General features: G+C 41.5%; 1 protein-coding gene across 3 annotated transcripts in view; it reads left to right on the top strand.

Annotated features, from left to right (window-relative positions):
- The window catches only part of LOC144685840 (protein phosphatase 3 catalytic subunit alpha-like), a 492753-nt gene that overhangs the window by 439309 nt on the left and 36531 nt on the right, over positions 1 to 16913 (top strand). For all 3 annotated transcript variants that reach the window (XM_078550784.1, XM_078550785.1, XM_078550786.1), the window contains 4 exons: positions 1651 to 1776; positions 4460 to 4537; positions 5950 to 6034; positions 10863 to 10960. In XM_078550784.1, the coding sequence (XP_078406910.1) occupies positions 1651 to 1776; positions 4460 to 4537; positions 5950 to 6034; positions 10863 to 10960 (387 nt within the window). The remainder of the gene's footprint in view (positions 1 to 1650; positions 1777 to 4459; positions 4538 to 5949; positions 6035 to 10862; positions 10961 to 16913) is intronic.

Here is a 16913-nt window from a genome sequence, read left to right as displayed (position 1 = left end):
GGCTTTGGGGTGCCAGGACGTGAGTTACTCGTCACAGGATTCCAAACCTCTGACCTGCTCTTGTAGTCACAGTATTTATAAGGCCAGTCCAGTTCAGTTTCTGGTCAATGGTAACCCCCAGTATGTTGATAGTGGGGGATTCAGTGATGGTAATGCCATTGAATATCAAGGGGCGATGGTTGGATTCTCTTTTGTTGGAGATGGTCATCACCTGATACTTGTGTGGCGCGAATGTTACTTGCCACTTGTCAGCCCAAGCCTGGATATCGTCCAGGTCATACTGCATTTGGACATGGACTGCTTCAGTGTCTGAGGAGTTGCGAATGGTGCTGAACATCGTGCAGTCATCAGCGAACTTCCCCGCTTCTGACCTTATGATGGAAGGAAGGTCATTGATGAAGCAGCTGAAGATGGTTGGGCCCAGGACACTACCCTGAGGAACTCCTGTCCTGGAGCTGAGATGACTGACCTCCAACAATCACAACCATCTTCCTTTGTGCTATCTATAACTCCAAACAGTGGAGAGTTTTCCCCCTGGTTCCCATTGACTCCAGTTTTGCCAGGGCTCCTTGATGCCATACTCTGTCAAATGCGAACTTGATGTCAAGGGTAGTCACTCTCACCTCACCTTGGGAGTTCAGCTCTTTTGTCCATGTTTTAACCAAGGCTGTAACGAGGTCAGGAGCTGAGTGGCCCTGGCAGAACCCAAACTGGGCGTTAATGAGCAGGTTATTGCTAAGCAAGTGCCAGTGTTGGCATTTAATGCAAATTTGGGATGATGTTATGATTTATTGATCATACCCTTAAAGCATCCAATAAATATGAAGCATCAATGGCTATGGTAACATAGTGGTTATGTTACTGTACTCTTAATCCAGAGGCTTGGACTAATAACTTGGTGACACGAGTTCAAATCCAACGCTGGCAGTGGGTGACTATAAATTCAGTTACTAGCAGTTGGGCCTTCAGGAGAAGAAACCAACCTCCAACAACTGCCAGCTAACCAGATGGTTGGCAGCTTTTCAGTTCCAGCAACACCACCAGAAATGGTGACCACTGCTGGGAGTAAAAATGGCCTGGAACGAGGAACAACTGTGGAGGCTTCAGAGGAGAGGTAAGTGGGACAGCCTCACCAGGGCCAGGCAGGCCAGGGTGTCTTCCCACATTAGTGATCCTTCCCACTGATTAACTGAAACCACCCCCACCCCACACCTCCCAGCCTGCTCCTGCTGGGGTTATTACATTCCACCAATGGAGTGTATTTTGGTTACAAAGAATTCATGGGAGCCTGGCAGAAGTCATTCTAAACTTATTTTTACTGGAGGAAAGTAAACTGAGAGAAAATGATGCTAGCTTTAAAACAACAAAAGGTATTGAAGCAGTAAACAATTTAACTTGTAAAATGAGGGGGCAGAGGTACAAAATTAAAAGACTTGAACAGGATTACACTTCAAAATGTCTTCATTGACTTTGAAACACTTTGGGCATTGTTGAAAAATTTTATACGAATGTTCATTACTTAATTAACCACAAGATTAGCCCTGCCAAAATTAGTATAAGGCCATTTTTGCAGTTGCTATTATGGTGCTCACAGAAGTAACTGGTTGTGTGCCAAACTGTTTACCACGATCTCTCGTTACTTCATTTTAGCTGCCGTATTGAAGTATGAGAACAACGTTATGAACATTCGACAGTTCAACTGTTCTCCCCATCCTTACTGGCTACCAAATTTTATGGATGTCTTTACTTGGTCCTTGCCATTTGTTGGTGAGAAAGGTATGTGAATAGAATTATAATGTTTCAATTTAATATAGTCTGTCAGTTTTAAAGATTGCTATGTTAATAATGGTAATTCCCAATATCATATTCGTTGTTAAGTCACATGGATTTAAATTCTTATCATATTAAACTTTGTTTTAGATGAAACCAAATTATATAAATTAATTATGTAACCATTCTTCCAAATCTTCATGAAATTGTCAATAAAAATTCCAATTTTCTCATAATTAAAAAAAGTTTCTTCTGAAAATAAATAAAATATTTTATTAAAGTTTAATGTAGAGCTTAACCATAATGACTGACAATGGAGTGCAAAAAAATGGGAACATTAAATCTTATTCCTTCTGCATGATATTCATGTGGATAATTCTAATGTTGCACTTCTTAGTGGAGTATAAAAAACACTTGAGCAAAACTTAAGCGTTTATCGCACTCAGTCTGTAATCAGTGACATTCTATAGAAAATGTCTTAATCATTCAGCAACATTGAAATCACTGTAGCGTTGTACGTTTGATCATTTATCTGGTAGGAGCTTATACAATACATCAACTCTGGAAAAATGTTTTCTCTCATTTGTTGTCTTGGTCCCGACTTGGTTTGAAGGAACTTATGTCCTCTGGTTCTGTAGTCACAAACTTTGTAAAACAATATGAAACATGCCCCTTTTACCTTAAAGATAATTTGATATGGGTTTTTGTTTCAAACACTCAAAGAGAAAACTACCTGAAATTTAAGGGAATAGTTAAGTTTTCATTAAAACAAAATGATTCGAAGCAGTCTAGGTGATCCTGCTCAATGCTGTATATTAAGGAAGAAAGTTTTTGGAAAACAAATAATAATAATATAGCAATTAATGGTATGCCCCACTTAGATTGCAGGCTGGAATCAGGAAAACTACAGTGTTTTTCGGAAATCTTTTTGTTAGTTGAATTGGAATAAATCAACTGGATACAATTTACTCTGGTATCAATGTACATTCGAGTGAAAGTCAGAAAAGTGTACATGAGAAAAGCAAATTGATAGTTTTCGCTTGGGGATGTTTGTATCATTGTCTGTGAATTTTTAAAGAAACCATAGGCTGGATTTTATGTTTCTCGGAGGGGTGGGGGAGGCAGAACAGAAACTGGGGCCTCCCATCCCTGCCATCACTTCACATCCATCAAGCATCAGATGGCCAATTAGTGGCCCTCTGGACGAAAGCAAGCCAATTATAGCTGCAAAGGAAGCTTGCTTCCTGACCACAAACCCTTCCCCTTGCTCCCTTCCTACCCTGTAGTTGTTATCAGGGCCAATAGCCCAAATCATCTGATCAGTGTTGGAATCACTGCGTCCAACGCTGATCAGACAGAAAACTGTCCACTTACCTGGTTATGTTTAAAAAGGTCAAACCTCCAATGCAGCATCCAGAACTCCATCAGCGCAGGAATCCACACAGAGACCTGCAAAGTGGATCAGCGCAAAAGACATGCTCACCCCCAACCCATTTTACAACACTAGCTGCTGTATTCTGGGAAGTATTTTAAAGCCCAGTCTTTAATGAATGAATGTGGGTTAGTGAACGGATGAGTGGATAAATGAGTGAATAGGTGAGTGGGTAGGTGGGTGAGGTGGGTAGTTGGGTCAGGGGTGGTAGCTCAATGGTCAGGGGTGGTAGTCAGGTGGTTGGGGGGTTTGCCAAGTCTGAGGTGGTAGTTAAGTGGTGGGAGGGAAGTAGTCGGGTGGTCAAGGGGTTAGTCAGTGATCAGGGGATGTGATTGGGGGTGGGGGGGTGGTTGGTTGTGGAGTTACCCATGTGTTAGACCACTTTTAAACTGCCTAACATTTCCTGGGTAATTATCCATAAAAGTACCTTGCATTTGCAAGCAGGACCCCAGGCAGTGGGGAATCAGCCCCTCGAGAGTTTAAACTTCCCAGGCAATCACACGTAGGTCTGTACATCAGGACTTCCACAGGATCCTGACCTGCATCTTCAGTCATACATTTGATCGTCAATGATGCGGAGACCAGACGATTTGGGCCAACACTTCTCATGCCTGTTTTTAGATGCCACAATATAGTCAGTTGTTGTGACTTTGAGTTACTATAAAAAGTAAAATGGGGTTGAATTTTTGTTGCAGCTACATTCACAGAGGAATATAACTCACACCTCAGTGTGAAAACATAACCCGTGGGTTCTGACAAACTGTGGTGCAAAGCAGGGGCTCCGAGCCCATTCGGCACTGTAGGTCAGGACGCCATGTGGCAGACGGGTAATGCTGCATTCACGGCTAAAATCGTAAAGGCCCCCTGCTTTCAGAATCAGCCATTAATATTCATTGAAGGCATAAAAAAGATTTTTTTAAATGTCCACAACACATGAAAAAACAGCCAATGCTGATATTTTATGCTTTGTGGTAGAAATTTATTTTTTCTTCTACATTCTTTAATTTTGTCTCTCTGGACCGTTCACAATTCCCCAGACTATACAATGGGTTGGTTTACTTTGATATAACCACTTAGACATGCACAAGAACAGCCTGGAGTGACACATCCAACTTCTTTCCCTCTCTCTTTGATTTTCATTGGCCTCATTAGCACCTTTTCCAATAGAGAAGTTACGATGAACGCTCACTGGATGAGGCTCAAGGTTAGTTCACGGCATTGTTCTGAAATTTTAATGTCACTTTTTCCTTGTTTCAGTGACAGAGATGTTGGTGAATGTTCTAAATATCTGCTCTGATGATGAACTGATGACAGATGGAGATGAGATATTTGATGGTAGGAACATTTTAAAAGTTATGGTTATTGAATAGTTAAGAAAAAGTTGCTTTCATACGGTTGAGACTTTGATTGTCTGTGAAGGTTATGGCCTATGCCTGAATCTGCTTTTGTTTTACACCAACAACAACATTCTTAACATAACACTTTTAACAGAGAAATACCCCCAGCATTTCATAATAAGACCAGAATAGATACAGAGCCAAAGAAGGAGATTTTAGGAAGTGTTGATGATGAGGTGAGTTTTAAAGAGGATCTTAAAGGAGTAGGGGTGAGGGAGGTTAGATAAGGAAGGAATTCCAGCCTATAGGGATTAGAGTCTGGAAGTGCAGCCACCAATGATGTGGAAAAGGGAGGCAGGGAGTGCACAAGGCTACAGTCAGAGGGAGGCAGAGTTATAAGGAAAAAAATCAGGACTAGAGGAGGCTACAGAGATGGTGAGAGATTTAATCAAAAAGATTACAATTTTAAATTAGGGGTGTTGGAGGAACCTGCCCAATGTACATCCGTAAGAGTGAGCAAGTCTTGGAGCAGAATAGGATATGGGCAGCACAGTTTTGATGATCTGAATTTTATGGAAGGTGGAAGATGGGAGGCCAGCATGGATGATAACAAAGGCATCAATGAAAATTTCCGCAGGAGATGAGTTGAGGGCGGGGCATGGGTCAGAAATGTAATGGAGGTGGACGTACAGTCTTTTGATGGAAAAGACATGCAGTCAAGTAGAATCCTTATGTTGCCAACAGTTTGGTTCAGCCTGATGAGGGGTATAGAATGAGTGGCAAAAGTAGAATTTGCAGCAGTGACCGAAGATGATAGCTTTAGTCTTCCCAATATTTAACTGGAAGAAATTACAGCTCACCAAAAATGGATGGCAGACAAGCATTCTGACAACACAAATACTGGAGCAGTCAATATGTGTGGTGAAGAGGTAGAATTAGGTGTCACCAGCAATATGTGGTGGAAGCTCACCCCATGTAAATGGATGATGTTATGAAGGGGACAGCGTGTAGATGGGGAAGAGAAGGCCAATGATAGATTCTTGAGGGACTCTAGAGGTAATGGTGCAGATGCAAGAAGGGGAATCATTACTGAATATGCGCTGGCTATAATTAGATAGGTGATAGGTAATGAAACCAAATGAGGGCATTCCTAATGAGTTGGACAATAGCAGTGAGACTTGGTGAGGATGGTGTTCTTGATTATGTCAGATTGAACAGAGGTTGAGGGAGACATAATGCATCTTGATGATAGTCACAGAGAATTGAATCTGTAACTTTAGCTCAAGCAATTTTGGTGCTGAGGCCGAGGTGGAAATCTGATATGAGACTTTGATGTTTTGATGTTCTAAAAATGTGCAGAAATATTTAAGCTTATATTTTCTGAACCAAATTGATATGTTTTGTTCCAAGCAAATGCAGCTGCAGCTCGTAAAGAGGTCATCAGGAATAAAATTCGAGCCATTGGCAAAATGGCTAGAGTATTTTCTGTGCTCAGGTAAGAGTTCATAAGATTATATGTTCTCAGATTTTTCAGCCAGTTTTTTTTATTCCTATTCAAGTACTTTTCAATAATCTCTAAGCGGTTCACTCCAACACTGTCATTGTTAAGGGGCTTCAAAAGAGATCAAAAATTATTCACAAATGATTTAAAAAACTGTGTTCCATCATTTTATTAATTATTTTTGAGTTAATCCACTAATTGGATATTATTTAAATATAATTTTTGGAAATAATACTCAAAGCGTAAATTGGGTATTGAATAATTGAAAAATATTCCATTGTTCACCCAAACGTATGTTAAGAATTTTGCAAGTGGCAGTCAAAGTGCCATTTGGATTTTAGCATACTTTCATGAATCTTAATCTTATATTTGAAATGGACTGCTCTAGCAGACTCCTAGATAAACATCCTACTCAACACAAATCAATATTTTATGTATGTTCAGTGTGTGTGTATATTTGTGTGTGTGTGTGTGTGTGTGTGTGTGTGTGTGTAGTAAGCAGAACATTTGAAACTAAACTTGTCTATGCATGTATTTCTCATGTTCAGAGGTGCAGATGTTTATTTTCCAATCTCAGATATGCATACAATTATAGAAATTACAGAAAGAAGTCATTCCACTTACTGTGCCCAGTGTTGATTTCTTAACTGGAACGATTTACTATATTTACTATTTCCCTGTCATATATACGCTGACATCTACATTTTCACTCTTCAAATGCTTCATTCAACTCCATTTTTAATGATATATGGGGCAGAATTTTGACTGCCAAGGGGAGACAGGTTCTGGTATGAGCCGGAGTTTAAAACTCCGACAAGTGGCATCAGGTGGGAACCCAATATGATCCCGCCCACTTCTGGGTTTAACTGGCGGCATTTGGAGGCAAGGAGAAAACGATTATGGAGCTGTTAGTCAGTCACTTCAATGTAGAAACAGGCCATTAGTTGTGAATTTAACCCAGCATTCATAAGAAATAGGAGCAGGAGTAGGCCATTCAGCTCATCAAGTCTGAAATAGTCTGGAATTTACCAGGGTAGATAAGATGAGAGCACAGTGGGAGCCATTGCTCACTGAAACTGATGTCCTGGAAAGCCTTTGAACATTGGAACTAAATAACTGCTGGGCTGCCTATGCAAAAGGTTTGTTTATGTTATTTGTTAGATTCCACTGCTTCACAGGTAGCTTCCAACTTTCTGAAAGTCATTGCACATACCTCGTACTTTACTCACCTTGATTTGCATTTCTCTGCTGTCATCCTTCACTGCAGCCAGGGAGCAGGTTATGCAGCTCTAACTTAGACCCCTGATGAGCGACAGAGGAGCAGTAACGACAACAGCAGTAGCACCTACAGCAGCAGGAGAAACACCAGCAATGACACAAGCTTGCTTCTGCTCAGCCAAATGCCCCTCCCACGGACACAGAGGATGGATACAGATCCAGCCCGAAGAAGAATATACCCCAAACACAAAACCTAAAGGCACAGGATCAGCTCTCTCGATATGACTGAGCACCAGTGTCTCATGAGGCTCAGGCTTTCACAGCAGGTCATTGCTGACACTTGCTGCTTTCTGGTATAAGATCTCCTTCACTCTGACCCTGGTGGGCATGCATTGCCAGTGACTGTCAAGGTGGTTATCATTGGCTGGTCATCCCTCAGTTCTTTGCGTCACCCTGGAGTTCTGTGTTTTATTTTGAAAGGAGAGAAAGCAAAGAGTTATAAGTGTGAGAAATGGATGTGTGGAGAAGAGGGAAGGACAGTATTTGTGAACGGTGACAGTGTGAGATAGCACTAAGATGAGGGTGACTGTAAATGTTGGCTGTTTTGATAGGGATATGAGGAAGCACATGGAGAGAGAGTAATGAGTGAACCTGCAATGTTTGTTGGTCTGAGGAGTGCTATGCAAGAGACTGCTGGGAAATTCAGAGTGTGGTGGTTGGCACCTTAAGGTGGGATGCCACTCACCTTTCCTGCCCTGGTGAGGTCTTTGAACCTCTTGGGTACTATATCCAGGTTTGAGGGGCCACACGCCTGCTCCTTATTTCCTTTGTCACTTCCATTCAGGCCTGCTTGATTTGAGAGGCTGTCTTCTTCCTCTCGTAAGTGGGAAACAGCACTTCAGTCCCTCAGATCTCACAGCAGGACTTCCAGTTTTTGTTGGTTACCTGGGCAATATCCAGGCTTAGGCTGACAAGTGGCAAGCAACATTTGTGCCACACAAGTACCAGGCAATGACCATCTCCAACAAGAATCTAACCATCACCCTTGACATTCAATGGCATTACCATCACTGAATCTCCCACTATCAACATCCTGGGGGTTATCATTGACCAGAAACTGAACTGGACTAGCCTTATAAATACTATGGCTACAGGAGCAGTCAGAAGCTAGGAATCCTGTGGTGAGTAACTCACCTGACTCCCCAAAGCCTGTCCACCATCTGCAAGGCACAAGTCTGGAATGTGATGACATACTCTCCACTCGCCTGAATGAGTGCAGCTCCAACAACACTCAAGAAGTTCAACACCATCCAGGACAAAGCAGCCCACTTGATTGGCACCCCAGCCACAAACCTCCGCTCCCTCCACCACTGATGCTCAGTGGCAGCAGTGTGTACCATCTACAAGATGCATTGCAGGAACTCACCAAGGCTCCTTAGACAGCACCTTCCAAACCCATAACCACTATCATCTAGAAGGACAAGGGCAGCCGATGCATGGGAACACCACCACCTGGAAGTTTCCCTCTAAGACACTCACCATCCTGACTTGGAAATACATTGCTGTTCCTTCACTGTCGCTGGGTCAAAATGCTGGAACTCCCTCCCTAACAGCACTGTGGGTGTACCTACACCACATGGACTGCAGCAGTTCAAGAAGGCACCACCTTCTCAAGGCAATTAGGAATGGGCAATAAATGCTAGCCGAGCCAACGATGCACAGATCCAATGAATGAATTTTTAAAAACGCCTCAAATCCATGTTCCCTGGTTACTGGCCATTATTTCACTGAAAACATTTTCCCTTTCAAAACCCTTTATGATTTTAAATACCACTATCAAATCTTCCCTTAACCTTCTCTGCCCTAAGGAGAACAACCACAACTTCTCTAGTCTCTCCATGTAACTGAAGTCTTTCATCCCTGGCACTATTCTAGTAACTTTCCTCTGCATTCTTTGTGTGGTACCCAGTATTTGACACAATTCTTGGCTGGCGATTTAACCAGAGTTTTATCAAGATTTAGCATAACTTCCATGCTTTTGCCCCTATTTAGAAATTAAACCAAGGATCCTGTATGCCTTTTTAAACAACCTTCTCAATTTATCTTGTCACCTTCAAAGACTTGAGCACATACACCCCAGGTTTCTATGATCTTGCACCTCTGTTAAAATTGTACCATTTAGTTCATATTGCCTCCCCTCATTCTTCTGAACAAAATGAATTGCTTCATACTTCCCTGCTTCAAATTTTATCCATTGTGTCCATCCATTCCACCAAGCCAACAATATCCTTTTGAAGTCCATTACCATCTTCCTCCCTTTTTACTACATTTCCAAGTTTCATGATATCTGCAAATTTCAAAATTGTTCTCTTCATCTGTAAGTCCAAGTTATTAATGTACATAAAACAACAACAGTGGATCTAGTACTGAACCCTTGGAAATATCACTTTATACATCACTCTAGTCAAAAACAGCAATTTAATGCAATTCATTTTTTCTATCTCATCAACCAGTTTTGACTCCACATAGCCACTGGCCCTTCAGTGCTATAGGCTTCAATTTTGCCAGTTAGCATTCCAATAATCCTATGTGAGAACATTTCTTCTAACTTTCCTCTTCATTCTTTTAATAATTTTATGTCTTGCCTCCTGATATCGATCTACCAGGCAGCGAAAACAATCCTTCACTATTTACCCCAAAATATCTTTCATAATTTGGAAAATCTCCTCACATCTTCCAATTTCTTAACTACAATCTATTACCTCCACTATATGACTTAAGCAAATCTTTGCTGTGACCTTTCGAAAGGCCCTTCCTATCACAGCATTCCCAGAACTGCACAGAACACTCCAGTTTGCAGTGCATTTTACCAGATTTTTTAGCACATTTTTGTGATCTTGGTATGGAACAAACATTAACACGCTAGCGCTGTAATGATCATAGAATGGTTATAGCAGAGAAGGAGGCTATTCAGCGTATGGAATAAAAAATCCTGTTGACATTTTAAGCACTATTTATGTTATAATTTTTTTTCCACAAAACTGTTCAAGCCACCCATGCTATTTGTTGAAATCACGTCACTTCTGACATCTGTCCACAGTCAAGCCATAATATCAGATTCTGCTGGGATCAGAATTTCAACCAAATCCTGGGGTAGAATCTTCTGGTCAGGGTGCGGGGGCGAGGCCCGCTCGCCAAGGTGTAAAATGACGTGCGGTGACATCGGGCGTGCATCCCAACATCACGGCGAGTCATTTAGATTTTCAGTTTGTCAGGCATGCAGCTGAGTCGGCTGTGCACCCGCCGAACTATCAAAGGCCTATTAAGGCCGTTTAAAAAGCCAATAAAGCAATTAGCTGAGCTGCCCGTCCAACCTTAAGGCTGCCGGCAGGCGAAGAGCCCAGGCGGCCTTCACATTTTTCATGGAACCTCATCCACAGGCGGGATGAAGTTTAATGAATGTTTTTAAAGTGTTTGAAAAATTTTTAATAAAATAATAGTAAGTGGCTCACTTATATTCAGAGTCTATAATTGTAGGACGTTTAAAGAAGAAATTTATGGGTGAAACACAGTAAAAATCACACTGATTTGGTCTCTTTTTCAGAGAGGAGAGCGAGAGTGTTTTAACTTTAAAAGGCTTGACTCCAACCGGAATGCTGCCCAGTGGAGTGCTGTCTGGAGGCAAACAGACCTTACAAAGCGGTTGGTGTGCTTTGCAGTCCATCCTTCCTAATACTTTACTGTGCCTAAGTCAGTTGTACCCTGATGACAAGAAACTTTTGTTATTCTTTAGTGGTTCTTATTCAGATGTTTTAAAATGTCCTATTACAGGTTGCCTTTTGATAAGAAATAGTGAGGATTTTTACTTTATGAACATAAAGATGTACTATAACAGGGTTAAAACTAGGAGGTAAATCTGTACGGTTATTTGATGTATTGAATGCCAATAATATTTACACAAGATTTGAAGTATTTTATTAACTTGTACAAAATATAGACAATTTTAAAAATATTTGCTGCTTTCTGCAAGCACACTATTATGTTCTTAGATAAAGTCATGCAGAAATTGAGAATTCACAGTATGAGGAACTGTAGACACAAACCCATGTTTTGTCACTCTGTGGTACAGCACATTAGCATATCATTGCATTATGCCACTGGGCTGACCCTACATGACTAGGATTTAGGTACCAATAGGGTTTAATTATTCTGGAGGGTTTGGGGTGGGGGGGTGGTGGTAGACGGGTGTTAGCTTTGGAAAGAGAATTTTCTAATCGTGCAGTTTGTTGGCACAATGGACTACTAGCGATTTATTTTATAGTAATGCAAAATGTAAGCCAGCCAAAGGATGCCTTTACATCTTAAAAATGAACATTAGATTGGGACTATAAATTTAGTTATGGACAACTGACATTGAAACTGCGACTGGTGCAATGATTGATATCTTTCCCAAGTTTAACAAACATGCCTAAAATTTTAATTGTGCTGCAGAGGTGGAGCTCATTCCATCAACATTGGTGCAATCTGTTTCTCTGTGTTGTGGTGTATAAACGGAAATTCACACTCCTGACTTAAGTCATTGTTTTTTTCTACTAACTCTAAACCATGATACTTTATTCAAATGACATTTCTTCCTCTTGACTGAAGAAGTAAATGAGTGATCACATTACTTTTCTGTTTTCTTTGTAGCCATCGGTAGCTTTTGCATCAAAAATCTAAGATATTATTTTTGACCGAGTAAATTATTAGTCTACTTTTTTGACCAGTTTGGATAGGCAGTGTTCTACTGCATTAGGAGTTAAATAGGTGGCACATTAAAATTCTACTATGTTGTGCCACAAAGTGGCTGGATTCCGTTTGGTACCAACAATACTTTCTGCATTAATATTTCAGTCCCAATAATTCAATAATGCTGCTGGGGAGGCAGTGAGTACAAGCAAAGTGCCTGTCCCCTGGAACTGTGGGAAGATCTAAGAGCCAGCCACCAGGCTATTTCTGTGAACCTTCCAGTTGCACAGCCTTTGAGTAGCATTAGTTAAAGGCTGGGAGCCAGCCAGCAGCTCTTGGTTCAGCTAGGGAGGCCTATGATGTGGAGAATTGCACAAGGGAGAAAATAAAGTGAATTAAAAAGTTGCAAGGGTCATTTCCAAATGACCACAAATTCAGACCATCAGTAATTTTCCATTTGTTTCATTTATACTAAAAACATATTTTTGCTTAAAGGGTTTATATTGTGGTTTAAAAAAGATGTAGTTTGAGTCACAATGTAACTTATATTACTGTTCTGCAGAATTATTTCATTCTCAAACTACACTGGATTATAATTCTGCTGACGCAATATATCAAATCTCGATGAGTCGAATCCCAGGGGAGCTGCCTCCAAATTCATGTTAGGTGATTGCTGAGGAGACCCCATTCCCACATGCACGTGTCTCTATGGCCAGGATTTTCTAGCCCCGCCTTGGCGGGACCTGGAAGATCCTGGCGGCAGGCAGGGCTGGAAAGTCTTGGCCTTTGTAACCTGATATTCCTACAGATGCAGTTTATGTCAAAAACAACAGATTCAAATGTCAAATGAAAACACAGCAAACAATTAATGTGTGAAAAATCTTTATTAAACTTGTTTACACTTTACAATGACCTGACCTTGCAAAACGCTAAGGCTTTGTATTGAAAAAGGCCGGAGGCCATCTGGGCAGTTTTGTTAGTCTTGTACTGCATGGGTAGTGTCTTGACATTCACAAAGAAACATGGTTTCTTTGACTTGCCTATCACAAGAAGCAGCAGTTTTTCAGTGCCGTCCATGTTGGCGCAGCTGTGACACGTGCCTTGCTCTGCTTTCCACTATTACTTTCCACCACATTTCACCTTAAACACCCAAGAGCACTCTGAGACATTTGAGGTATGGGTGAGACCATTTTGAAGCCAGTCATCAGTCACTGCTGCTGTACCCTCACCATGTGGAAGACGATGCTGTGCCTTGTCTTGAATCGGTCCAGCCATCCATCACTGCAGGTCAACGCCATGTGGCCTAGCTTCTTTGCCATGGTGACTTCCCTTTCCTGCAGGATTGGACCAAAGGCGGGTATGTTCTCTGCTCAAGCTGCCTTGAACCACATTAGCAGAGCTTCTTCAATGTCGGGATATGCAGCCATTCTTATTCTGTTCCTTGCTGGAGAGAATACTTGATTGCGGAACTATTCCAAGATGTTTGCTTGTGTTTCATAATGGCGGACAAACTTGATGGTGGAATCCCCCATTCCTTTGCGATGTCCGCCTTTCGTTTCACACCACGGTTTTGCTGTATCAACTTCACCTTTTCCCCAATCAAAAACACTTATAACTTTCTCACAGATTTAGCCATACTCACAGGTTTTGCACATCCCTCACAGGGAGATCTTGATGTCAAATGATGGCTTGCCCAGCGCTCTATGATTTCACACTCTTTTGTGACCTAATTCCACTCTGCTTGTTTGGCACAGTCATATGACAAGTTTAGACAAATTCAGCTAATCTGGAGTAGCCAGTGCATAATTTAAGTTTATCATGGGCATCGTTCTAAGGGATTTGCTATTCTGCTGGTGGGAACGGTTGAGGACTTCAACATAACTGGAATTTCATGTCTGGCTCATCCGATTTAACTGTAGTCTGGTGTGGTTCCTCTGCAGAAATTAACATTTATCATTTACATGTCATTGGAGGCCACATCTATTGGTGAAAGCTTAAGGGAGATTGGATGTGTTACTTTAAATAAACCCACGTGTAAGCATAAAAATATTCATATAATTTTCTACCTTCTTTGTATAACAATACCCTGCAGTGATTATTTAAGAGTGAATGTACAGGCAAGTATAGTCTGGCTAATTATCATACTCATGTCTGGGAATATGGTAAAGGTGGTAACAGCATACATTGACATGGCAAATCTGTTGATTTACATAAACTGCAGGTTCATGATAACCACCAGGTTGCGAGGTCTTTAACATACTTGTCTATTAATGATCTGTTGAATATTGAATACTGTTGAAAAAAAAGTTTATTGCTGAAAAGAGAGACATGTTGTCAAACCTTTTCATCTTCTACTCATCAGGACAAACACAAGAAAGCCAAATTTCAAACGATCAAAACAATTTGTACTACAGGCAAAAAGGGTGCTGATTGTTTGGCAAGTCGACTCTGATTGGCAATGCCTCATCCTTCCTGCTGCTTAAAATGTGTTCAGCTGTGTGATAAGGAAGGCATTGGCTGGAGCATTAAGCTCCAAAATGGTATAGCTGGTGACTTCTTGATCTGCCTCACCTAAATACTTACAGAGAAAGTTATATGTGCACATTCCAAGATGGTTTCCAGCACGAATTATGGCAGATGAGTGTGTGTGTGTGTGTGTTCTGGATGAGGGCAGCAGCTCCTCCGCCCCTCTGCCAGTGACCGTTGCATCCAGTGAGGCTGCGACGACTGGGGAGATGACAGCTGTAGAACCTTATGTGTGTGCCTTGGACTCATTTTGGTTCCTGAGCAGCATCTTTGGCGCCCAAATGTTAAGCATTATGAAGCCCAATTTCAGAGTCTAAACCAGGAATTATAAATTAGAATATTTAATTCAAAGTAAAATCATGTACAGAATGTGAAATAAAGTGAACCATCAAATCAATTTGAAAAAGTTTACTGAAGCACATTTCCATTTTACAATTTATAGTAAAAGTCCAAAGGAATTGGACTATTTTATTTTTATTTCAGCAATTTCATGCTTTTCATTGTGTCTCATCTTAATGTAATCCTTTCACATTGCATATTTCTCCTCATGATTGAATATGAATATTTCTGAGTTGCAGAAGGTGCCTTATGGCTTTCCTGATAGTTAAGTGACTGAATGCACTGAATTATATGGCCCTGAGCCCAACAAAAACTAGCAATTTTCCAAATTCAAGTCTGAACTGTACTTCGTTAATTAAATGGTGATGAGGAGCCTACTGTTATCCGGTGACCCTATGCTGTGACTACAAAAGACCCTGTTCTTAATTGTTACCCAGTCACTTCTGTGTACGAATGTCAGTGTTGGGCTCGACTGTGAAGCCCTATAGTCAAGTAGTTGAGTGATCCTCCGTCCCCTAGACTTGCACATGAAAAATAGCCATTTGGGTGAGGAACAAGAGTGTAACTGGCATCATGGCAAGGTACCCCAGGATAAGTAGCTCTCTCCAAAAGACAACAGAAAGAGGCAGAAATTAATGAGGTAACAGGGGTACTTGTCATTTGCAACATCCCAGTGGTGGGATGCACTACTGAATAGCCTAGCCAAAAACCTACTCCAGTGCTTAATAACTTATAGTATACATAAACATGAATAAATCTTTATCTCGGCAAAACATAAGCTCACCCAAATGGCCAAATAATAGGTAGTTTATTAAAATGACCACTGTCTAATAGTTCCCATTATACTCCATCTAATGTTTCCTTTGCAAATCAATTTGACAAAAGGTTATTCATCACAGTTTTGAGATCTAAATTACATAATATGACTGGTAATCTGGTAGTTACTAAACTAGTTACTCGGAGGCAAAAAGGATAACAGTTCATAGGATGATCCACCTAAGGATGTGAAGATTTGTGGAACTCTTCAAAATATTGATTGCAATCTCATAACTGTCCTTGTATTAAATAATATAATTTACTGAGATGAAAGGTTGATGCTTCTGACATACAAGATATTACAGTTCATGCTTTGGAAACTCCATGCACCATTATGCTGTTTCACAATGCAGCATTATCATTGTATAAGACAGTTATTTTCATTTTAGACAAACATAGTTGACATTATATAAAGGATTATAAGTTTTAACTTTCCAAATAAATTTAAAATGCTATGATCTAATAAAGCAGGCTTGTCCAACCCACACCTCGCGGGCCACATCCGGCCCCTGAAGCCCCTCTATGCAGCCCCCACAGAGACAGTTTTCAAAATGCCGGTCAAACAAGTAAGTTGGAGTGAAAGATGTTACAAGGAGCTGCTCCTCCAATCGCAGGCCACTCCTCGCCTGCATTTGTTGCTGATGCAGCAAACGCAGGAGAGAAATTGTCTGTGATTGGAAGAGCAGCAAATACCAGTGGCGGTGAGTTTACTGGGGAGAAAGAGGTGTTCTTTCAGGTGGGGTGGGGTGGGGGGAGGGGTGGAGGGAAAGAGTGCCATGGGCGGCCAGAAGGAGAGGCTGGCTGCCGGGCCCCAGGATGGAGAGGCAGGTTGTGAGGCCCCAAAGTGAGACACTGGGTTAGAGGAGGGTGTGTCGGGAAGAAGCCAGCTGGTGTGCGTCTGTGTGTGTGTATCTGTAGCCAGAATTTTACACTCCCCCACTGGTGGATTTTTAGCTGGGGAGGAGCAGCATGAAATTGTAGGGATGGGATTCCCTCCGGGTTCCCGCCAACCCTGACTACACAGCGATTTTATACTGGGGCGGGCAAGGCCTTGGATGGGAACCTCGCCCTTGCCCCAGCTGAGGCCCTTAAGGGCCGTTTCCTGCCCAGCCTCAATTTTTAGGCTGGCGGGAGGATTGAAGTTGCATGGGGGAAGCCTGAAAATCAACGGAGTTAGATCCTGGTCAGGAAAGGAGGGGGTGAGCACCTCCATCAGAAGCCCCTTTCTGAAACTGGGCGCCCTCCT

Source organism: Cetorhinus maximus, chromosome 10 (genome assembly GCF_964194155.1).
Source record: "Cetorhinus maximus chromosome 10, sCetMax3.hap1.1, whole genome shotgun sequence".
Classification (NCBI taxonomy): Eukaryota; Metazoa; Chordata; class Chondrichthyes; order Lamniformes; family Cetorhinidae; genus Cetorhinus; species Cetorhinus maximus.
Note: the sequence above shows the minus strand (reverse complement) of the source record. Positions and strands in the feature narration are given on the sequence as shown.